Below are 24,947 nucleotides of genomic sequence, written 5' to 3'. Positions count from 1 at the left end.
TCTATCCTGGAGAACTTTCTGCATGTGCTTAAGAATGCATAAGGTTGTTGTTGGGTGAAATGTCCTATGTGCTTGTTAAACCTAGTTGGTTTATACTGCAGTGGTTCTCAACCTTCCTAATGCCATGGTCCTTTAATACAGTTTCTCATGTTTTGGTGACCCCCAATTTCATTGTTACAAATTGAACATAATTAAAGCATAGTGATTAATCACAAAAACAATATGTAATTATATATGTGTTTTCCGATGGTCTTAGGCGACCCCTGTGAAAGGGTTGTTCGACCCCCAAAGGGGTCGCGACCCACAGGTTGAGAACCGCTGGTTTATAATGTTCTTTCCATTGTGTTGTTGGTTTTATCTATTAGTTGGTCTAATTGTTCTACCTATTATTGAGAATGGGGTATATCTGATAGCAAAACCAGACACTAAAAAATAAAAAAAATTATAGGCCAATATTCCTGATGAACATAGATGCAAAAATCCTTAACAAAATCCAGTATTAGCAAACCGAATTCATCAATACATTAAAAAGATCATATACCATGATCAAGTGGAATTTATTCCTGGCATGCAAAGTTGGTTCAATATCCACAAATTAATGAACACGATACACCACATAAACAAAATGAAGACTAAACATTATTATTATCATATAAATGCAGAAAAGCACTTGACAAAATCCAACATCCATTTCTGATAAAAACTCTCAACAAAATGGTGATAGAACATCCCACAACATAATAAAGGCCATATATGACCAACCCAAAGTTAACATCATACTTAATGGTGAAAAGCTAAAAAAATGTTTTTACTGATTTGAGAGAGAGAGAAAGGGAGAGGAGAAACACAGATGAAAGAGAGAAACATCAATATGGATAGGCTGCCTCCTGCACACTCCCCTGCTGAGGAGTGATCCCGCAACTCGGGCATGTACCGGGAATCAAACCAGTAACTTCTCAATGTATATGTTGACACTCAGCCACATGGACCAGGCTGAAAAATTTTTGTTTAAGATCAGGAACAAGACAAAGACGTCCATTTTTACCACCTTTATTCAACATAGTATTGGAAGTCCTAGCCACAACAATCAGACAAGAAAAAGAAAGCATCCAAACAGGACAGAAAGAAGTCAAACTGTCATTATTTACAGATGACATGATACTTTATAGAGAAAACTCTAAAGATTCCACCAAAAAACTATTAAAATAGATGACTCAGTAAAGTAGAAGGATAAAAAATTAATATTCAGAAATCAATTGCATTTTTATTTATTTTTGTTAATCCTCACCTGAAGATACTTTTACCATTGATGTTTTTAGAGAGTGTGCAAGGGAGGAGGAGAGACAGAGAGAAACATTGATGTGAGAGAGATACATCGACTGGTTGCTTCCCGCACGCACCTGAACTGGGCCCAGGAATCGAGCCTGCACCCAAGACATGTGCCCTTGATCAGAAACGAACCCGAGACCATTTAGTCTGAGGGCCAACACTCTAACCACTTAGCCAAACTGACTAGGGAGATATCAGTTGCATTTTTTAAAAAATACATTTTTATTGATTTCAGAGAGGAAAGGAGGGAAAGATAGAAACATCAATGATGAGAATCACTGATCAGCTACCTCCTGCATGCCCCCTACTGGGGATCAAGCCCACAACCCAGGCATGTAACCTGAGAATCGAACCTCCTGGTCCATAGGTCGATGCTCAACCACTGAGCCACACCAGCTTGGCTAAGCTGCATTTTTATACATCAATAACAAGCAATCAGAAAGAGAAATTAAAAAAGCAATTCCATTTACAATTGCATCAAAAGTAATAAAATACCTAGAAATAAATTTAACCAAGGAAGTAAAAGATCTGTACTCAGAAACTATTAGACACTGAATCAAGAATCTGAAGACGTAAATAAATGGAAATATGGTGCTCATGGATAGGAAGAACTAACATCATTAAAATGTCCATACCACCCAAAGCAATCTACATATTTAATGCAATCCCTATCAAAATACCAATAACATTTTTCACAGAACTAGAAAAACTAATCCTAAAATTTATAAGAAAGGTAAAAAGACCCTGAATAGTCAAAGTAATCTTAAGAACAAAGTTGGAGGTATCACGCTATTTGATGTGGAACTATAGTACAAAGCTACAGTAATTAAAACAGCATGGTACTGGCACAAAAACTGATACATAGATCAATGGAACAGAATAGAGTCCAAAAATAAACCCATATCTACATGGTCAATTATGACAAAGGAAGCAAGAATATACAATGGGGCAAAGACAGTATCTTCAAAAACGGTTAGGAAAACTGGACAAATACATGTAAAAAATGAAAATGGATCATTTTGCAAGTTATGTCTAATTACTATGTTGTACACCTGACACTAATATAGTACTGTATCATAACTGTAACTAAAAAATTAAAAAAAAAAGAAAGCAAAAGGTCCTTGCTGGTGTGGCACAGAGGTTAGAGTGTCGTCCTCTGCACAAAGTGTTGTTTTGGTTTGATTCCCAGTCAGGGCACATACCAAGGTTTTGTGTTCGATCCCAGTTGGGGTGCATATGGGAGGTAACCGGTTGATGTTTCTCACATCAATGTTTATCTCTCTTTCTTCCTCTATCACTAGAATCAATGAAAAAAACAAATCCTCAGGTAAGGATTCCAAAGAAAAAAAAGAAAAGAAAAAAAAAAGTAAAGGAAAATGGGGCACAGTCTCCAACTATTATTGTTAAATTTTCTTACTTTCTGTCAGGTTGTGCTTCATGTATTTTGGTTCTCTGTTATTAGGTGCACATGTTTATAATGTTATATTCTGATGGACCCTTTATCATTATAAAATGTCCCCTCTTTAACATTTTTCTTTTTAAAGTCTATTTAAAGTTGTTTTTGTTGACATGCATCTGTATTGAATAAACATGTGCAAACATTTTTCTTGTCATTGTTCACTAACAATACAGTATAAAAACTATATACATAGCATTAAGTATTGTATATAATCTAGAGAAGAGATTTAAAGTATAAGGGAGGATGTATGTAGGTTATGTACAAATACTATGCCATTTAATATAAAGAACTTGAGTGGTTGTGGATCATGGTATCAGCAAGGAGTCTTGCAACCAATTCCCTGTGGATACTAAGGAATGACTGTATATCCTCTTTTGTAAGTCAAAACAGGTACTATGTTCAACAGGCATGCAAAATAAAGCATCTTAATTAACATGTGTGAAAATAATTTTATAAATATAATTCCGTAACAATGAAGGGGAAAAGATGATTCCATGAAAATGTTTATCAGATATAACTGAAAAGTCATTTTAACAGCATAAAAATGATACAAACTTTTTACTAAAAAATATTATTTGAAAATTTATACTAAAATATAATTGAATTAATCCCACCCATTTAAAATAATTGTAAATAACCAAGTCAGAGAAGCAAAAGTATAATATGGGACTTTGATGTTTTTAGCACTAATATTTAAGAACAAATAAGAACAAGTTTCACTTAAAAGGAATCCAATCTTCCCTTTAGCTAATTGTATTATTGCCATTTTATTGGTCTCTTAAGCAAAACAGTTAAATGACTTCCAATTATAAAGACAGGTTAACATTGTTATAGCTTTTACCAAGGTAATAACTTTTAGAAAGCTTTCAATTAAAAAAAAAATCTATTCAATAGGAAAACCACCAGTTATTAACCTCACTGTGTATTTAGAAAGGATTAAAAATACACATTTCCTGGGACACAAAACTGTACCAAAAGTATTTCCTTACAAAGTAACTTTACAGAACAATACAACTGGACTTATACAAAGACATATATTGACATGTTAGCTTTAATACACAATTCAGATGTGTTTGAAGCAACTTTCTAGCAGGGCCTTATTGCATTGATATGGAAGTGTACAACTTCTTTAACTCTTTAAAAATAGTAATAAAAAATTACAAAATAATGCAAATGTAGAATTAAGGCTGAGACTATATAATCTAGTATTAATAGAATCAAACAATACTTATAAAAATGGATGCTGCTGTGGCCTATTTTATATATACAAGGGTAAAGTCTTTAGAAATTTAAAATGCTACTGCTGTCACAAGTTCACTCATGTAGTTAATATTTTTTTCATGTATTTTAACATTTGAATTCCCAGATACCTGGTGCTTTTTCTTCTTTTATTTTGAATTCTTCATTAAGAGTTTCCTCACATATTTAAAATTAAATACCTAACCTCTGGAACTTTCCTTAGATACAATCAAAAAAACAGTTTTGTTAAATAAATTTACACAAAAGTAATAAAAAGGTTTGTTTCCAAGAAATAGTTCTAGCAAATTCATAGTAATCATATTGAAAAATAGTTCATATATTTTTCTTCAGTATTAATCAATGCTATGTGCCAGTTTTACAGTCACTGCCGTCCGTATTTGCACATTTTCCTCTGACACATTTGCAAGATAATGATAACCAAAGGGCATGTTGACTGGAATAATTACAGTTAATCCATATCATCCAGTAAGAGTCATAAAATTGAATGGTTGCGTTCTGGACAGACATGGAAATGAATGCCCAGGTGGTTGTACTGTCCCCATAGTATTCAGTCTGGTAAATCACCTCCTTAGTCTTCCGAAACAGAGCTGCAGAAGGCAGGGCATTCTCACTGAGACCACAGGTCCCCTCTTCTCTGTCACCTTTCACACATTTGTTTTGGTTACAGTTCTGGTCATAATGGAAAGAGAGAAAAACCATAATAAATGATATGAATCAAAGTTTTCCTTTCCCAAACTCCCTCATTAGACCTGTATGGTTAAATATCCAAAGGAGCTATGGGCTATTATAATTCTTCATATAAACATATTTAATTAAGTCCTTGTACATAAACACTTCGTTGACATGTATGCCAAAAAAAAAAAAAAAAAAGGTAAAAAAGCCTTAAAATAAAAGCAGCAAAAATATATACATGGGGTAATTTGTACCATAGTTCTTTACAATGGTGTATGTCAGACCCCAAATCTGAAGATTTTCACTTACTTAATCCCCCTTTTCCTTAAATGAAATTACAATTTAAAAAATTAACAATTATAATGCTTATTACAAAAAAGTTATAAAGACAAGCAAAAAGAAAAAACATGAAAAAATACCTATATTTCTATTCACATAGAGATGAACATAGTGAATACCCTGCATATAAATCTATCCAGAGTTTTTATTCGGGTATATCTAAATAATTTATTTTTTAATGATAGTTCCTTAAACTAAACTTCTATTTCCAAAAAGATACACATTTTTTTTATAAAGAGCTAATTTGTGATCTTTATGAGTAGAAAATGAATTAGAAAACTGAAATCTCTATTAAAGAAAACGAGTCTACTGTGTAGTATCCCATAGTGCTAAGTATATTTTGTCGACTGTAAAGTCCACGTTTTTTCACATTTAACATCTCTGAAATCCACCTTTGAATGTCATGAGTTAATATGCAGTGTTTTTCTTTAATGTTCACGAAAGTTTCTATAATGTTTCTCTTATAATTAATAACATCTTAAAGTTGATGAAATATGGTAATAACTATAAAAGCTTATAATAAATATATAAGTATGTAATACACATATACAAGTAAAAACATACACACACATTTTGTTGCTATTTCCTGCTATTTAATTTGTTCCTGATTATATGGATGAAATATATCACTATTTCAATAGTAAGATACCGCTCAAATGCTTTAATGTTTTTGAGATGTGTGAGATTAGTCCAAAATTATGGAGTATAGGCCAAGACTGTGTATGAGAAAATTACTAAACACTAATTTAAGTTTTACATAGAAACTTATGAAATTTAAATTTTAAATGGCAAATTTAGAGTGACTTTAAATTTCCCAAAGATAAATAAGATGCAAAAGGCGAGGAAGCCACAGGCTAGAATATACCAATTTTCAACCTAAAACTTCTAACACTGCCAACACAAAGCTAAACCTTTTGGTGTGTGTTTTGTGTGTGCCAAAACGTGCATTGATAACATGGTTCTCCCTTTCTCTCTCTGAGAAAATTTACACTCTTCCATCTTTCCTTGATGTTCTAAAATTTTACTACCAATTATCTTCGAGCCTCTTTAGAGTCAGTCATTAGGCTGGGCATTCAATGCACCCTTTCATTCATCCCTGGAAAATTCTCTTCCACATATTTTTTTTTTCTTCTACATTTTCTTCTTTCTAGGATTCCTTGGTCTGAACAGATTCTCTCTCTCCTCCTTTGTCTTCACATATTTTTTTTGTAGGAAGTTTCTTTGACTTTAGTCCTTTGAATTTTTAATTTCAGCAACAGTATTTATAATCTATAACCTTGTACCATCCATAATCTCCTAATACCCTCTTGAGTTTCGTGACTATAACTCCTTCTGCAATCTTATTAAAAGTTACAAAATTTAAAAAGAGTTTGGTTAAATTATCTTCTCTAGTTGGTTTTGCTATTTTTCTCTCACATGCATATGCATGGCGATTCTTGGTTTTATGATAATACTAGAGGCCCAGTGCACAAAATTCGTGCACTGGTAGGGTCCCTAGTGGCTGCTGGCCGGGTACTCCCTCTCTTCCCCCCAACGCCTGCCACTGCTGCTGGCCGGGGCCTTCCTCTCTTCCCCTGGTCGGCCCCACCCCCTGGTTGACCTCTTCCTGGAGGAACTCCCAGTAGAGGGGACAATTTGCATACTATACTTTTATTATATAGGATTTAAGAAAGAGGATTGTGCTGCTGGCCTGGATTTCTTCTCCTGTTATAAAAACAGAACCATTTGCCCATCAAATCTCCTTTCTGAGTGGAAATTTAAAGTGGGCCAGGGCAGAGCAGGGTTAGTGGGTCAGCAGGCTTTGCTTTAAGTGTATGGCTGGAGAGCCAACTATCAGGTTGTTAGATCCTTAAATGCCAACATTGGACAAGCCTCTAGAGTGCCACCAATGTGTATACCTGAAGCCAATATATGAACATTTAATTAAATAATTACCACTGTTATCTAACTCCTGGTGCAGCTGTAATGCCTGGACACAAGGGAACAGAGCTTTCAGTTTTGGTTTGAACATCTGCATATTCTAGGCTGTGATTTCTTCTTCTTTTCCAGCTTCTCCCATCCCTCTTTTGTCTCTGCCACTGTCTCTACAGTTTTCCCCAGTCCCTCCTTCTCTACTATATTCTAGTCTTGTTTCTATCTTATCACCAGAAAAATTTCAGTCAAATGTGAAGGCAGAATGAAGACATTTTCAGATGTGGAAGGGCTCTGAGTTTCTTTGGATACACTTTTCATAAGAAAGTTATAAGAGAGAAAAACAAGGAATCCAAGACACAGTGGATTCAACCCAAGAGAGTAGCCAAGGAAGGCCCAGGAGGCCTACATAGTTAGTACTATGTAGGAAGAGTATGTGATCAAGACAAATAGTAGGGGGTAGGGGTAAGAAAGGAAATTAGAAACTCCAGAAAAAAAATTAATAACATCCAAGAAACTGTCTAAATAAGAATTGGATTAAATTTTAACATGATTTTATGAACTGATCCAGTATGGAAGATTTGATTCTGATGTCTGGAATACTGACTGGTGACCTAGAACTTCATAGAGAAGGAATGGTAATCCTAGCACCCAGCTTTGCCTGTACTAATTGTTTACACAGCCAGAATAATGTATGTGGTTTTCTCTACCTTTGAAAAAATCAGGGAGAATTTGGTATAACAAAATAATCACGATAGAGAAAAAATTCTAAAATAATTCAGAACAATTCAGTCCAAAAGTCATTAGGTGGCTAGGTAAGACAAACCTCCACACCAGGGTTGGGTGAGCTGTGCTGTCTGAAAGCTGATAAGACAGACATAAGTATATTTAAAAAATGGAGGCAACAACAGAATAACTAAAATTAAACAGTTAAAATAAATGTTGCCTCTAGCAAACAGGATAAGAAGAAAATGCATAGGATACAAGATTTCACCATCATAAGCTCTTTTTATATGTGTGCTTGTCCAATCTGGTAGCCACTAGCCACATGTGGTTCAAGTACTTGTATTGTAACTAGTCCTAACAGAGATGTGTTGTCTTCAGAATTTTGAAGACTTTGTATGAAAAAAAAAATTTAAAATACCTCAACTATAGTTTTTCATGCTGTTTACATGTAACAATGATAATATTTTATATACTAGATTCAGTAAGACCTATTATTAAAATTAATCTCAATTTCTTTTTAATATGACTCCTAGAAAATTTCAAATCGCACATGTGGCTCACATTATAGTACAACACAATCTTTACTGTTTGATTTATATAATGTATGACTTTGTAAACAGTGCTATTACCAACAACATAATGATAAACTAAAAAACTTTAGCCCACACCACCTTTGAATTGCTACAAAATCTTTTTTTTTTTTTTAATAATCCTCATGGTCTTTTTTTTTAAAAATATATTTTATTTATTTTTTATAGAGAGGGAGAGGGACAGAGAGCCAGAAACATCGATGAGAGAGAAACATCGATCAGCTGCCTCCTGCACGCCCCCCACTGGGGACATGCCCGCAACCAAGGCACATGCCCTTGACTGGAATCAAACCCGGGACCCTTCAGTCCCCAGGCCGACGCTCTATCCACTGAGCCAAACCGGTCAGGGTGCTATAAAAATCTTAATTAACAAGATCCAAACCAGTGACATCTGTAGAAGTGCTGTAACTATAAGGTCTTGGGCTACTTCAGTGCTGAGGCTAAGATGAAGCTTCAGTATTAAGTACTTTAGTTTAGAACTGCTCAGCAGGAATTTCTTCACTGGCCTCTAGAAAACTGGAAAAATGCTCTCCATCTTTAATAAAACACTCAATTAAAAATTATGGGGAACTTCATAAAAAAAGCTTCAGTAATTGTAATACTTTGTTTAATCTATTTTGATATCCTGTTACACATTTTTCCTCCTGTAGTATTTTAGAGTGCATCCCAGGCATATTATTTAACCGATAAATACCTCAGTACACATTTCTTTTTTTTTTGTTAATCTTCATTGGAGGACACTTTTACCACTGATTTTTAGAGAGCATGGGAGGAAGGGAGGAGGGAGGATAGAGGAGAAGGAGGAGGTGAGGGGAGAGGGAGCAAGAGAGAGAGAGAGAGAGAGAGAGAGAGAGAGAGAGAGAGAGAGAGAGAGGAACATTGATGTGAGAGACACACATCGATTGACTCCTGTACATGCCCTGACTGGACTGGAACTGGGGGTCGAATCTATAACCACGGTATGTGCCCAAGACCCAATGCTCTAACCACTGATCTATACCCACGAAGGCCACATTTCTAATATATATTTATTTTAATGTAAATACCATGATGTTGTTATCCTTCCTATATAATAAAAGACCAGCAACTGAATGGTGGAATGCCAGAACGACCACTCAATCGGTCACTACGATGTGCACTGACCACCAGGGGGCAGATGCTCAATGCAGGAGCTGCCCCCTGGTGGTCAGTGCGCTCCCACAGTGGGAGCAGCCGCTCAGCTGACTGGGATAAGTGGTGCTCCCACAGCAGGTTGATACCCCAGGCCACACCCCCGACCAGTGCAGGAATTCCATGCAGCGGGCTTCTAGTATATATATAAAATTAATAATTTCTTAATATAACCAATATCCAAGTGATATTAAAATTTCTCCAAATCTTTTCAAAGCTGTCATTTTAAAGATTCAAATCCAGATCCAAAAAAGGGTTACATACTGCATTTGATTGTTATATCTTTCAATCACTTTTATTCTACAACAAATAGTTCATCCTACTTTTACGTCATTGATTTACTGACAAAAGCAGTCATCTTTCCTGTACAATATCTTATACTTGACATTCTGGATTTGGTTAACTGTTTCCTGTGGTATCATTTAACTTGTTACTAAAGTTCCCCTATCTCCTGTACACTTGTTAAATTGAGCCTTTCTCAAATTTATTAGAGATTTAAGCTCTAATGCCTTAGGAAATGAATTATATGGAATGAATTAAATTCCTACCATACATCCCACTTTCATTCACCTAGTAATATATAGCACACAATGAGCATTCAAACATTTACTGCATAAATGTAGAATATGTAGATAGAAAGGGCATGGATACCAATTCCAAATACTACAGTCTCAAAGGAACTACTCTCAGGTCAATATGAGACATGTATACAGGCAAAGGTTATATTTAAACTTTTTAAAATAATGTACAAGAAGCCCTTGTACCATGGTATCCTTCTGTGTGAGGGCCTTACTAATATCTAATCTAAAAGGATAGTTTTCTTATCATTGAGTTAGGTTGCAGACAGCTTTGTTGATTTTTTGGAGAGCTATCTACATGGTATATGATTTTCTAAACCAAACATGATATACAATTTTAAAATAAGTAATGTGAAATGGTTTTGCATAGCCTATACTTACCAAGTTGCTGATCCTATGAAGTAGAATGCAGTTTTTGAAAGTTAAGCCAAACAACAGAAGAGCAATTTAAATCTTAACACTGACTTTTAACATATAAAAATAAACTATTAAACTTTCCAAATAATTAGCAAACATTATTTAGAAAATTGGAGTATCCTAGAAGAATATAATGATTATGTCTTCCTTCATTATCCATCACTTAGTTCAATTAAAAAAATGCTAATTCTGGCTCAAGGGGAAAATTAGAAATAAACTCATGCTATTTTTTAAAGCATAATGAGACAAGTGCTTTGATAAACTAACCAATGATAACTCTCAGGTCATAAATAGACTTACCTATTTTGTCTTGTAACTTCTCTTCTCATTCTTTTAGGAGGAATTGGACAATCTGTCATTTCAACCTTTGTTGGATGACCTAATGAATCACTGCCCTTACGTGTGGGAGTCACACCTATAAAGGTAGAAAATTAACTTTTAGAAGACTGGAATTGTAAGCAAGAAAAGCAAATACAGCCCTAGCTGCATTTGTGGATAGAGTGTTGGCCTACGGACTGAAGGGTCCCGGGTTCGATTCCAGTCAAGGGCACATGCCTGGGTTGCAGGCTTGATCCCCAGTGGGGGGAACGCAGGTGGCAGCTAATCAATGATTCTCTCTCATCATTGATGTTTCTCTCCTTCTTTCTTCCTCTCTGAAATCAATAAAAATCTACACTAATAAAAGAGAAACATGGTAATTAGCCATACCTCCGCTACCCTTCCCATTGGCTAATCAGGGCGATATGCAAATTAACTGCCAGCCAAGATGGCGGCCAGCAGCCAGGCAGCTTCAAGCGAACATGAGGCTTGCTTGCTTCAGTGACGGAGGACTCCAACGTTCCCCGCCTGCCGCTGCCGGCCTCTGAGCTTGCAGTTTGAAACATTGTAACAAATATAGAAGCTAAACAAAACCCCAGAAATCTGCTTTCAGCCAGCCAGGATCTCAGAGCTGGAGTTGAAACAGTGTATCGATTATAGAACCCAAACAAACCAGATACCTGCTTTCAGCAGCTGAGGCCTAAGAGCTGGAGCCAAGCCTCAGAGCTAAAGCTGGCCCAGAATAAAAAAAAAAGAAAAAAAGGAGCGGTTGGGAGCTTCAGTCACCCGCCAGCCTGAAAACAGCCCTCAGCCCCTCACCCAGACTGGCCAGGCACCCCAGTGGGGACCTCCACCCTGAAGGGTGTGTGACCAGCTGCAAACAGCCATCATCCCCTCATTCAGGCTGGCCAGGCACCCCAGTGGGGACCCCCACCCTGAAGCGTGTGTGACCAGCTGCAAACAGCCATCATCCCCTCATCCAGGCTGGCCAGGCACCCCAGTGGGGATCCCCACCCTGATCCAGGACACCCTTCAGGGCAAACCAGCTGGCTCCCACCCGTGCACCAGGCCTCTATCCTATATAGTAAAAGGGTAATATGCCTCCCAGCACCGGGATCAGCGTGACAGGGGGCAGCGCCCAAACCCCCTGATTGCCCTTCGGCTCTGTGTGTGACAGGGCGGGGCCACAACCTCCCTATCCGCTCTGCTCTGTTCGTGACAGGGGAAGGCGCTCCAACCCCCTGATCAGCCCTGCTCTGTGCCTGATTGGGGGGAGCTCCCCAACCCCCTGATCGCCCTGCGGCTCTGTGTGTGACAGGGTGCGGCGCCCCAAACCTGCCACCCCACGGGCCCTGCTCTGTGTGTGATGGGGTAGAGCCATAACCTCCCCATCGGCCCTGCCCTGAGTGTGACAGTGGCGGCGCCCCAACCCCTTGATCGGCCCTGCTCTCTGGGTGATAGAGGGAGGCTCCCCAACCGCCCTCCACGGGCCCTGCTCTGTGTGTGACGGGGTAGAGCCATAACCTCCCCGACGGCCCTGCCCTGAGTGTGACAGGGTGCGGCACCCCAACCCCCTGATCCGCCCTGCTCTGTGTGTGACAGGGGCGGTGCCCCAACTCCCCTATCGGCCCTACTCTGTGAGTGACAGGGGGGAGCTCCCCAACCCCCTGATGGGCCCTGCTCTGTGCATGACAGGGGGGAGCTCCCCAACCCCCTGATGGACCCTGCTCTGTGCGTGACAGGGTACAGAGCCCCAACCGCCCTGATGGGCCCTGCTCTGTGAGTGACAGGGGGCAGTGCCCAAACCCCGATTGGCCCTGCTCTGTGCGTGACAGGGGGTGGCGCCGCAACCTCTCCATCGACCCTGCCTTGAGTGTGACAGGGGGCAGTGCCCCAACCCCCCAATCGGCCCTACCCTGAGCGTGACTAAGGGTGGCATCGCAACCTCCCGATCCATCCTGCTCTGTGCATGACAGGGGGCGGTGCCCCAACTCCCCAATCAGCCCTGCTCTGAGCCTGACCAGGGGCTGCACCTAGGGATTGGGCCTGCCCTCTGCCAACCGGGAGCAGGCCTAAGCCAGCAGGTCATTATCTCTCGAGGGCTCCCAGACTGCGAGAGGGCACAGGCCGGGCTGAGGGACCCCCCCCCTCGAGTGCACAAATTTTTGTGCACCGGGCCTCTAGTCTATACTAATAAAAGGGTAATATGTTAATTAGGGCGGACGTCCATCTGGACAAAGCCACAGCGGCTGTGAGGGCCTAGGGCTGCACCACATGGGAGGGGCGGGCGGGTCAGGAGCTCACACAGAAGGGGCGAGCCATTCTGGTGCTGCTGGTCCAGCACTGCGGCCCCTTTTGCAAGGCAGTGAGAAGGCAGTGCCGCACCCCCTTGGGACAGGCCACGGTGTGGCCCGGTCCCAGTGCTGCCCCTTCTGCAGAGGCAGCCACAGAGGCAGCAGCTTGGGCCTGGTCCAGGCACCATGCCTCCGCAGAGGCTGGACGGGGTGCAACCTGCTGTCCCTCAATCTCCCACAGCTCCTCCCCCAGCAGGCCTGGCCCCAGATCACCCCCTACCCACCAGTGGGTGGGGGGCAGGGCCAGCACTAAGAAGCGAGGGCCGAGGACCTGCAGCTGCAGTGGCAGCAGCAGCAGGGTGACGGGGGCAGTGCCTTCCCCTGATCATCCCGGTCGCCCTCCACCGAGGAGGACATCCCCTGAGGGTTCCTGGACTGTGAGAGGGGGCAGGCTGGGTTGAGGAACCTCCTCCCCCGCCCCCCGTGCACAAATTTCATGCACCGGGCCTTTAGTGTGTGTGTGTGTGTGTGTGTGTGTGTGTGTGTGTGTATATATATATATATATATATATATAAAAGAAAAGCAAATACATCTTAATTTATAGAAAAAGAATTAATAAATAATACTGAGAATGATTCTTACTATTCCTGCTGAGAGAATAGTTTACAACCATTTATCAGATGACTTCGAGGTCAAGAGTGTCTGTAGATTTAAGTTCTGGATCATTTGCATTCTTTCTTATGGTTGAACCTCTTTAATCATTAATATTCATCTTCATGCTAACAAAATCGATATTAACAAAAAGTAAGTACATACCTAGAAGGTGTTGCTCCATTAGTTTCAGAGTTTTCTCTCGTTCATCAAGTTCTTGTTTTTTCTTCTTCATTTCAGGAGACTGCAGGTACTCTAATTCACTGTTAAGTTCCTTGGTCAAACTGTTCAACTTGTCCAGAGCATTACGATACTGTTGAAGAAGATCTGCAAAGAAACCAAAGGCATTTGATTAAAACTACTGATATCATATCAAATTAGTGTTTTAGGAAAGAAGAATTAGCAACAGTGGGTACTATGTTATAGTAACACATGGGAACTACTTTTAAAGCCACAAAACATTCAATGTAAACAAATGAAATAAAAGAGCACACTTTAGACCTGAGCACAAAACAGGCTGCTAAATTTTAATTTTCTTCAATTGCTTGACTTTAATAAATTTATTTCTGTGTAAGGAGTTTTCTACATTAAAGTGCTCTGTAAATGGGATCACACAATGTCTACATCTTGTTTGATATTCAGTATCTAATTTAACTCCACATAGACAAATTTAAGGAGGGATGCAAATGCATCAAAGGCAGCACTGTTAGAAAATCCTTGCTCCTAGCAGACATGACTGTTACCTTAATCACAGCTTTCAAAGATGCACTTTTGATAAAATACTTATTTTTTTAAAAAATTTAACTTTCCCTATAGTACTTTTCTTAAAATGTAGTACAACACAGACCATAGTGTGATGATAGCCAGAAGGAGAGGGGGGTGAGGGCTAGGTGGAGTGGGCAAAGGCAGAGGAGGGGGGGAAGGGGAATGGAAAGAGTTTTTTGTTTGGGGCAATGGGCATACGATGCAGCCTGCAGATGATGTTTCATTGAGTTGTACACTTAAAACCTGTATTGCTTTACGAACCAATGTCACCCCTATAAATTCAATTTTTAAAAAAGTAAAACTAAATGTATTAAATTATTCAAATTTGAGACTATTTATTGCCTGTCTGTATGATTTACTTGATACTAAATATTAAATACAGTGACTACACTCTAGTCCAGGGGTTAGCAAACTACAGTCCATGGGCCAAGAATGCTTTATACAATTTTAAATGGTTATATTCTAAACGGCTATATAAATACCTTCATACTACCCTTGATTTTGTCTCTTGGCTCACAAACCCTAAAATATTTAATGTCTGGCACACATAAATATGATCAATAGTCATGAGAATAAAGATATAAACACCTAAACATTTAATAAATATACAGAGTAGTTTACATACAAAACTGTGAAAGATATTTAAGAGCCAGGCTCAAATTGATTTGAGAGTGGAAGCGGGTGGGGTGGGGGCGGGGGGAGGGGGGAGAGAGAGAGAGAGAGAGAGAGAGAGAGAGAGAGAGGCTGGCTTCCGAAGGCACCACGAGTGGGGGCGGGATGGAACCTGCAACCTGGGTGTGTGGCCTGACCAAGAATCAAACGCCACCTTTTGGTGCACAGAACAATGCTACAAACATCTGAGCCACACCGGCCAGGGCTAAGTGTCTTTGCTTTTCAATTAAAGAATTTAATGTATTTACATGTTACTCAAGGTCTTATTTCTAATCATCTTATTTTGTAACATGTAAATATTCTTTTCTTCCTTCTGTTTTTTGCTCTGATTTGCTGTTACCTCATATTAAATACTATAATGCAAAACACTGTGTAGGCAAAATTATTTGAAGGCACTCTGCTTTAATTGTGTTAGTATAATTTTTGTGGAGGTAATGTGATTGAAAATTGCGTTTTCTCTGCAAACATCCCATGATATACTAGAAGGAGGTTCCTTAAAGCTCTGTTTTATCTGGTCTTTACTATGCTGGTTGATTCAGGAGGGACAATCTCCTAGGAGTTGTAGAATCTGAGTTCTGTTAAAAGATGCACTCCAGGATGAAGGTGAAAGGAACTCAAGGCTGCTGAAAGTCTCAGAGCCATTTCTGGTTCTGTCTTTGCTGTTTCCAATCTTCTTTGAATCTGTGATTGCTTCCAGTTTCCTTCTAAATACATTCCCATCTTGCTTCAAGTGGTCAGGGCTGGCTGCTACTGCTTACAACCAAAAGTACTTTGTACATATCAATAATCTTAAACTGTCTCGTTTGATTTTTTAAAACTGTTCGTCAAATATTTAAATTTTTATTGGTGAATCATTAGTATGTATATAGAATGTATCTTTGAAATATATATCCAGAAGGATTAAGCATCTGTTATATTTTTGAAGTCCTTGTATTATCTGTCAACTTTACATATATAAACAACCCAATAGAGAACACAAATCTTTAATCATAATCTTTTCTTCCCTAAAGTCTACAGATAATGCCTTAAGGTTATACTAATGTTCAGGTACCCAGGTAAACTAGAAATTCTGTCTGTATGGCACTTGTGTATTTTAAAAGTACCACAGGTAATTCTTTTTGTTTGGGAACACTGCATAAACTGTAGTGCTAGAGTGATAAGGGTTGAGGCTTTTTTATGTCGATTCACTGCCTCCCCCCCGCCTGATTTCTTACAGTTTGTTTAGATGTTCATTTATTGTCTACACAGAAGACTTTTGTAAGCATTCAATGCCATTATAAACTGAAGTAATGGACCTTTGTATTGTGTATAATTTTAATTTTCTATATATTATGATATGTTGACATCTTTAAAGACCTTTCTGGCTGGGAAACAGACTGCCCCTCCCAGAGTTAGCCAATTCTTGAAGATAGCAGAGGGCCCAGCATACCTTTGATATGTAACTAACTAATCCCGAGCCAAACCTCCTCTATCTGGCCTGTGCATGCCAAGACGCAATATTCTTCTGCCTTATCATCTCAGGGCCAGTTACCAGGCAACTAGCTAGAGACCACACCTATAACCCAAAGCCCATTGGAATTATTCAAACTAGTCCGTCCTGAACTGTCCATCCTGTGATGCGTGGCTCTCCCTCAGAAACCCCAATAAAGGCTGTGGCCTCAGCACTCTTCTTCCTGTCTTCTCAAGAATATTACTCAACCCTAAAAAGAAAGGGTTTTCTCATATATGCTATAACGTGGATGCACCTGGAAGGCATTAAGCTAAGTGAACTAAGCCAGTCACAAAAGGTCAAATATTGTCTGAGTCCACTAATATAATGTGCCTAGAATACTCCAATTCACAGAAAATAAAACCCTAGTAGTTGTCAGGACACTGGGGCAAAGGGGCAAGAGGAGCAGCTGTTTAATGGGTACAGAGTTTCAGTTTTGCAAAATGACAACAGGTTTGGAGATTGGTTGCACAACAATGTGAATGTACTTAATACTACTGAACTATACATTTAAAAATGGTTAAGATGATACATTTTATATTATGTGTATTTACCATTTTTTATGAAATATTAACAATAACAAACTACTTTTTACTGAAAAAGTAGATACCCAAGTATATTAAAGCTATATAAAATTAAGAGCAAATAGGCTCTAAGGTAATGGCCTGGAGCGGGCTTCCTGAAAAAGTACAGGTGACCTTTAAACAACACAGGGTTAGGGGTGCTGACCACCTCCCCTCACCTCCGAATACCAAGATCCACAGATGCCCAAGTCCCTTACAAAGCATGGTGTAGAACAAGGCATACAGTCAGCCCTCCACATATGTGAATTCCCAACTGCAGATGGAAAATACTGTTTTCAATCTGCTGTTGGTTGTATCCAAGGATGCAAAACCTGGGGACATAGAGGGACAACTGTATATTTAGTGAAAAAAAAAAGATTCCTCATGTAAGAAGACCCATACAATTCAAACCTGTATTGTTCAAGTGTCATTTGTATATATACTTCAGAGCACAGATGTAAAAACAATTATATTGGATAATTAGAAAAGAGCTTGTAGAAGGGAAAATGGGGGAGGGCGGTCACATGTCATGAACAAAAACATCTTATTCATATTTGTTACTAGATTACTTTTCATGTTAGAATATCAATACACAAGCCCCAGATAAAGTATTAAAATTAAATGGGAAATTGTTATTTAGGAACTTATCCAACCTACCTATTTGTTGCCCTAAGACCAGGCACTGCTTTGGTACCGGAGCTCCAAATACCATTCCCCGAAGTTTGTCCATTGGAGGAGCTTTATTCTGAAGGCCCCCAAACTTTCCATTACTTCGAATGCGATCTCCATCTCTTGTGAGCAGTGTAGGACAGTGTGTAATTTTAACAACCTATTTTAAGTAAACAGATATTAATTAGTGAGTCCATAAAACTTATTTCAATTGTTCTAAGAAAGGAGAAATCATTTAAGAATTCTGAAATTAGAAATGACATGCCCATGCTAGTATTTATATAAATATTTTAATAAGCTAGTGATGTGTAAGATGAATTGGGGAAAAACAAGAGGCAGGGCAATAAGTTAGTATGAGTAATTCTCAAGTGTTAGCCTAAGTTAGACTAGTGACAACACAAATGGAAAAATGTGAAATTGACAGTTTGCTTGATAAGAAGGAAGAGAGAGGGACCAGCAAGAGTAGGCTGTGCTTCTGAAAGCCATGGCAGTATCAAGGCAGCATCAGTAGCTTAATTTCCTTCTGTGAAATACAAATTTTACAGATGACCAAAAAAAAAATAGCAGAGAAGATTAGACTGAAGAAAATACAGACTGAAAATCATAGCGCTGAATCTTTAGTGGGCAATACTACAACTTCAGTCGTGGGAAGTAAAAGAGCTAGTAATGTGAGAGTTAGGGGAACTAGAATTACGTAGTAAATCCTAAGTCGTGGAAAAAAAGTAGGTAGGGTTAGTCAAGAATTAAATTCTTCAGAGAAGTGAGAGAATAAAAGAGACACTATATTTAGTATTTCATGAACTTCAAGAATGTTCTTTCAAAAAAGGTTTAGGAAAGTGTAAAAAAATTAAATGTTTGCCCTAGCTGGTTTGGCTCAGTGGATAAAGCATCAACCTGCAGACTGAAGGGTCCCGGGTTCAATCCCCAATAGGGAGTGTACAGGAGGCAGCCGGTCAAGGATTCTCTCTCATCATTGACTAGAGGCCCAGTGCACGAATTTGTGCACCAGTGGGGGTCCCTCGGGCTGGCCTGCGTGATCGGGCCAAAACCAGCTCTCCAACATCCCCTGAGGGGTCCTGGATTGTGAGAGGGTACAGGCCAGGCAGAGGGACCCCACCGGTGCACGATCAGGGCTGGGGAGGGAAGTGGGAGGTTGGCCAGCCGGGAGGGACCACGGGAGGGCTCCAGGGCGTGTCTGGCCCGGTTCGCTCAGTCCCAATCGGCCAGATCCCAGCAGCAAGCTAACCTACTGGTCGGAGCGTCTGCTCCTGGTGGTCAGTGCATATCATAGCGACTGGTTGACTGTCTGCTCCCTGGTGGTCAGTGCACGTCATAGCGAGTGGTTGAGTGGCCTTAGCATATCATTAGTATACTAGAGGCCTAGTGCACAAAATTCGTGCACGTGTATGGTCCCTAGCAGCTGCTGGCTGCCGGCCAGGGCCTCCCTCTCCCTGGCTGCCTGCCGTCACCCTGGCCAGGGTGGGACCAGCAAGGGGGAGGGGCCACAAGTGGTTGGCCAGCCGGCCTCGCCCCCTGGTCGAACTCCCAGTCGAACTCCTGGTTGAGGTGACAATTTGCATATTAGGCTTTTATTATATAGGATTATACTTTGGTTGAACGGCCGACTGGATGACTGGACACTTAGCATATTAGGTTTTTATTATATAGGATAGGATGTTTCTATCTCTCTCTCTCCCTCTCCCTTCCTCTCTGATATCAATACAAAAAGAAAAAATTTAAATGTTCAACTTCAAAGGTCATCAGAGAAGCAGAATTCAAATGAGATATAGTCACTACTCAGAATGTTAACACATGCATACTGCACTGCACACCACCCTGAATGTTGGGAGAGTTATGGAGAAAGGGTCTTTTTGTCCTCATCTGCACTGCAGCAGCCCTTCTAAAAGGAAATGTGAAAGTATTAAATAGCTTAACACTCTGCAAGACCCAGCAATTCTATGTCTAAAAAGTTACTCTGAAGAAATAAAGATATGAACTATATGAAACTGAATGAAAAATATGAAACTCACATTTCAATAAGTTACAGAAATAATGGTAAATCCACACAACAGAATGCGTACATTAAAAAAAATGTCTGAAGAACATTATAAGTTAACATGTAAAACCTACTCCAATCTAATAGTAAGGGTAAAATAGTCTCTGATTTATAAAAATAAAATTTGATATTTTTAAAATAAAAAAAGTAGATCATGTAATAAAAAATCATGACCAGTATTTACTCTTCTATTATAATTCCAGGGGTACTTTACAGAAGTTTTCTCAACAAATTGGATCTTAAAAAATTTAAATGCAGCAAAATGCTTACTTGAAGAAAACGTGTGGTGAATTCTTTGATAAAGTGAATCAGTAAAACAACACCTTACTTTCTTAGTTTTGGTTTGGATTTTTGTGTTTTCTAAAAGCAAACATTAACAATACAAACTGGATTCATGTATTATCCATTTATCAGGAGTCAGCCAATGTTTTTAAGGATTTGATATCCACTAAAATAATAACACACTCAAACTTACAGACTTGTCTATTTTACTGTTAACAGACTGACGGATATAAGATATAAGCCTCAAGTAGAAAGAACGTTTTGGCTCCCCTTTTAGAAAAAAATATGCTAATATTATGTTCATGGATAGTTTTTCAATATGCAAAGTATCCTTCAATCTTATAATTCTACTTGACTAAGCACTCTACTAGGACAAAAAAAAAAACGAAAGAAAGAAATGACAGCATGTGCAAATCCAGTGAGTGAACAGCAGCCCTACCACTCTGGGAAATACCTATTCACAACTCCTGCAGGGACTAGCAAGGGGTGGCATAAACAAGGGGTTGAAGTAATATAAATGGCATGAAAAAAATTAGGAAGATAAAACAGTAACAAAAACTACTGAAACTTAACAATGTAACCAAGGGATGCATAAAAGGCTTTTCTCAGAAGAGCTTTCAAACAATATTTAGCCACTGAAATTACATATGACTTACTTCAAAACTTTGGAAGCAAAGAAATCAATACATGCTATACCAGTTATGAGGAGCATATACTGCACCTGCTTTTGTCACATATACTCGCATTAGGTTTTTTAAAGCTATGGATTGGTGTCTTTCATCAGTTTTAAAAATTTTTCACCCAAATGCTGCTATGATCCTCATCTTGGCATTATAATTAGACTTTTTTGTTCTTTGAGATTTTTCTCATTCTATTTTCCATGATCAACCTTTTTCTTATATTCCTTCTTTCTGAGCTGCAGTCTGGATAATTTTTCTTACCTATTTCCCAATTCACTATTCTCTCTTAAGCTGTGTTACTTGTCCAGTATTTATTACATTTTTTATTTTTAGAAGCTCTATTTGATTTTTTTAAAAATATATTTTAGCCGAATCGGTTTGGCTCAGTGGATAGAGCGTCGGCCTACTGACTGAAGGGTCCCAGGTTCGATTCCGGTCAAGGGCATGTACCTTGGTTGCGGGCACATCCCCAGTGGGGGGCGTGCAGGAGGCAGCTGATCAATGTTTCTCTCTCATCGATGTTTCTAGCTCTCTATCCCTCTCCCTTCTTCTCTGTAAAAAATCAATAAAATATATATTTAAAAAAATTAAATAAAAATAAAAATATGTTTTATTGATTTTTACAGAGAGGAAGTGAGAGGAAGAGGGATAGAGAGTTAGAAACATCGATGAGAGAGAAACATCTATCAGCTGCCTCCTGCACACCCCCTACTGGGATGTGTCTGCAACCAAGGTACATGCCCTTGACGGGAATCAAACCTGGGACCCTTCAGTCCTCAGGCCGATGCTCTATCCACTGAGCCAAACTGGTTAAGGCTCTATTTGATTTTTAAGTTGATTTGTTCTCTCCTAATTTTTTAAAAATATATTTTTTATTGATTTTAGAAAGGAAAGGAGGAAGGGAGAGGGAGAGAGAGATAGAAACTTCAATGATGAGAGAGAATCATTGATCCGCTGCCTCTTGCACAACCCCCACTGGGGATTGAGCCACAACCTGGACATGTGCTCTGACCGAGAATCAAACCATGACCTCCTGGTTCATAGGTCAACACTCACCACTGGGCCATGCCACCCAGGCTGCTTTCCTAATTTTTAACACTTTTATTTCTTGAATTATATTAAACATATTTTTAAAACCTGCTCTATATTCAATATGGAAATTATTTCAGTTCTAAGATAAAGTTGAATTCCTCCAGAGAGAATCTGTGTTTCCTCTGATCACATATCTAAGGACACTATCAGTTCAGCACCATATGAAAACAAATATTTACCTTCAGATTTTTCAGACCATCCAAATATTATGAATGCAGGTTACAAACAGACATGAGGGCAAACCTGTTATACTTTGATAGGCCAACCTATCAAATTCTCCAGGAGAATAATTTAATATTTTTTCTTTTCTTCTACTTAAAACCAAAGGTTCAAGAGAGGGAATTTTCTTGCAGTCTCCAGGGGCACTTGGAATTGAGACCAAAGTGGCAGGTATAATATTTCTTTGTTTACCCTTACACTAAGATTTAACCCTTTGGGGGTTCCAGTTTATTGGGAAAGGGTCTTCTATCACTACTTGGAGAAACTCACAGATATATGAGAACTAATACGTGTTACTGTTTAAAGCAACTTTTGGAGTGTTTGTTATATAGTAATAGACTGAAACATGTATACTGCCCAACTGTGCCTTCTAAGGTGTTATGGGTTGAATTATGTATTTCAAAATTCTTATATTCAAGTCCTAACCCTTAGTCCCTCAGGATGTGATCTTATCTAAAGATAAGGTCTGTACAGAAGCAAGTTAAAGAGGTAATTAGCCCTGGCCAGTGTTCTCAATGGTCAGAGCATCAACCAGCACACCTAAGGGTCATGGGTTCTATTCCTGGTCAAGGGCACATACCTGGGTTGCAGGTTTGATCCCCGGCCCCAGTCAGGGCATGTTTGGGAGGCAATTAATCGCTCTACCTCTCTCACATCAATGTTTCTTTCTCTCCTTCACCTCCCTCCTTCCCTCCCTTCCACTCTCTCTCTCTCTTAAAAAAAGAGTAAAAAAGAGGGCCCTAATCCAATGAATGGTGCCTTTATAAAAAGGGGATATAGTTATGCACAGATATGAATAGAAGAAGCCGACCATCTACAAAACAAGGACAGAGGCCTGGAAGATATCCTTCCCTTACAGCCCTCAGAAAGAATCAACCCTGTTCAGGCCTTGAATATGGATTTCAAACCTCCAGAACTGAAAGGCAATAAATTTCTGTAGTTTAAGTTACCCAGTCTGTGGTACTTTGTTACAGCAGCCCTAACAACTAATAAACAAGGGATACATAAAATTACATTTCTACCAACACTAATGATAGCATGCTTTCCCAATACCATCCTATATAAGAGAAACATGTAAATTGACCGTCCCTCCACTACGCTCACCAGCCAATCAGGAGCGAGTATGCAAATAAACCTGACAAAGATGGCAGGTTAATTTGCATAGACAGGCTCCAAGTGGCCTGGGTCCCGGGAACATCCTCGGGACCCAGGCTGCTCCTAGCCTGTAGGCCTGCCTGCGCATAGGCTCTGAGCAGCTGGGGTCCCAGAATGCCTCCGGCCACTCCGGGCCTACGGGCGCAGGTGCCAAGCAGATGTTCCTGCCCCATGGCTGCTTGCGCGTGTGCTGGGACCAAAGATCCACACCCCCCAACCCGGTGCCCACAACGTGGGGCTGCCGGTCTGAGAGGTGTGCCCCTGGCGGCAGTGGCTGTTGCGCGGCCCGGGTCCGCCCACCCCCTAGCCCAGCGCCCACAATGTGGGGCTGGCTGCTGGCCTCGGGGGCATGCCCCCTCGGCAGCAGGAACATGCCCCTAGCCCAGTGGACACAACGCAGGGGGTCCTCTGTGCATGAGTTGCAGAGGAAACACCTTTTCTTTTCTTTTTATTAAAAATATATTTTATTGATTTTTTTTACAGAGAAGGGGAGAGGGATAGACAGTCGGAAACATCGATGAGAGAGAAACATCGATCAGCTGCCTCCTGCACACTCCCCACTGGGGATGTGCCCCCAACCAAGGTACATGCCCTTAACAAGAATCAAACCTGGGACCCTTCAGTCTGCAGGCCGATGATCTATCCACTGAGCCAAACCACCTTTTTTGACTGCTCATTGGCTAAGCTCCCTGTACACCGCCATTTGCAGTGTTCTTGGTAACTTGGGTTATAAGAATCCAAGAAGGTGATCTAGGGTTTTCCCACCACACTCCTGGAGGAAAAAGCAAAGGTCTGCTGCTGGAGGGGCTAAGAAATGTCATATCCTGCCCTAGCCGGTTTGGCTCACTGGATAGAGCCTCGGCCTGCCGACCGCAGGGTCCGGGTTCAATTATGATCAAGGGCATGTACCTAGGTTGCAGGCTCCTCCCTGGCTGGGGCCCAGGTCAGGGCTCATGCAGGAGCCAACCAATCAAAGTGTCCCTCTCACATTGATGTTTCCCTCTGTCTCTCCCTCTCTCTTCCACACTCTCTAAAAAATCAATGGAACATATCCTCTGGTGAGGATCAAAAAAGAAAAGAAAGAAATGTCATATCCTATGAAAGACACATCTTGAAAATGCCTGTTCGGTCGTCCGTTCGGTTGTTTCGGTAAGCCGCAGTCTGGCCTTCCCCTGCGGGAGGCGACCCAGCTGATCAGGGGAAGGCTGAGTGGGCGACAAGGCCGGCAGGGGGGTTAGTGAGGGACAACCAAACAACTGAACAGCAGGCTGCGTGGGGTGACCAGGCTGGCAGGGGGGACCATGAGGGGTGACCAAGCCAGCAGGGAAGGGGGGTAGTTGGGGGCAACCTGGCCGGCAGGGGGTTAGTGAGGGACAACCAAACGACTGAGCAGCAGGTTGCGTGGGGCGACCAAGCTGGCAGGGGGGTTAGTGAGGGACAACCAAACAACTGAACAGCAGGCTGTGTGGGGTGACCTGGCCGGCAGGGGAGACAGTGAGGGGCAACCAAACAACTGAACAGCAGGCTGTGTGGGGTGACCAGGCTGGCAGGGGATGCAGTTGGTGGCAACCAGGCCAGCAGGGGAGGCAG

At 40.4% G+C, this 24,947-nt stretch overlaps 1 protein-coding gene across 8 annotated transcripts in view; it reads right to left on the bottom strand.

The window, feature by feature from the left end:
* Window positions 1-3,217: 3,217 nt before the first annotated feature.
* Window positions 3,218-24,947, bottom strand: part of SMCHD1 (structural maintenance of chromosomes flexible hinge domain containing 1) — a 151,644-nt gene continuing 129,914 nt past the window's right edge. For 7 of the 8 annotated variants that reach the window (XM_023754212.1, XM_006089255.2, XM_023754213.1 and 4 more), the window contains 4 exons: window positions 17,862-18,033; window positions 13,881-14,042; window positions 10,752-10,866; window positions 3,218-4,717 (listed from right to left, as the gene is read on the bottom strand). In XM_023754212.1, the coding sequence (XP_023609980.1) occupies window positions 4,693-4,717; window positions 10,752-10,866; window positions 13,881-14,042; window positions 17,862-18,033 (474 nt within the window). In that variant the 3' untranslated portion in view covers window positions 3,218-4,692. Of the gene's footprint in view, window positions 4,718-10,751; window positions 10,867-13,880; window positions 14,043-17,861; window positions 18,034-24,947 lie in introns of those variants that run through there. The other variant, XM_023754217.1, reaches the window with a different exon arrangement.

This window comes from Myotis lucifugus, unplaced genomic scaffold (assembly GCF_000147115.1).
Source record: "Myotis lucifugus unplaced genomic scaffold, Myoluc2.0 scaffold_58, whole genome shotgun sequence".
Lineage (NCBI taxonomy): Eukaryota > Metazoa > Chordata > Mammalia > Chiroptera > Vespertilionidae > Myotis > Myotis lucifugus.
This window is presented reverse-complemented; position numbering and strand designations above follow the sequence as displayed.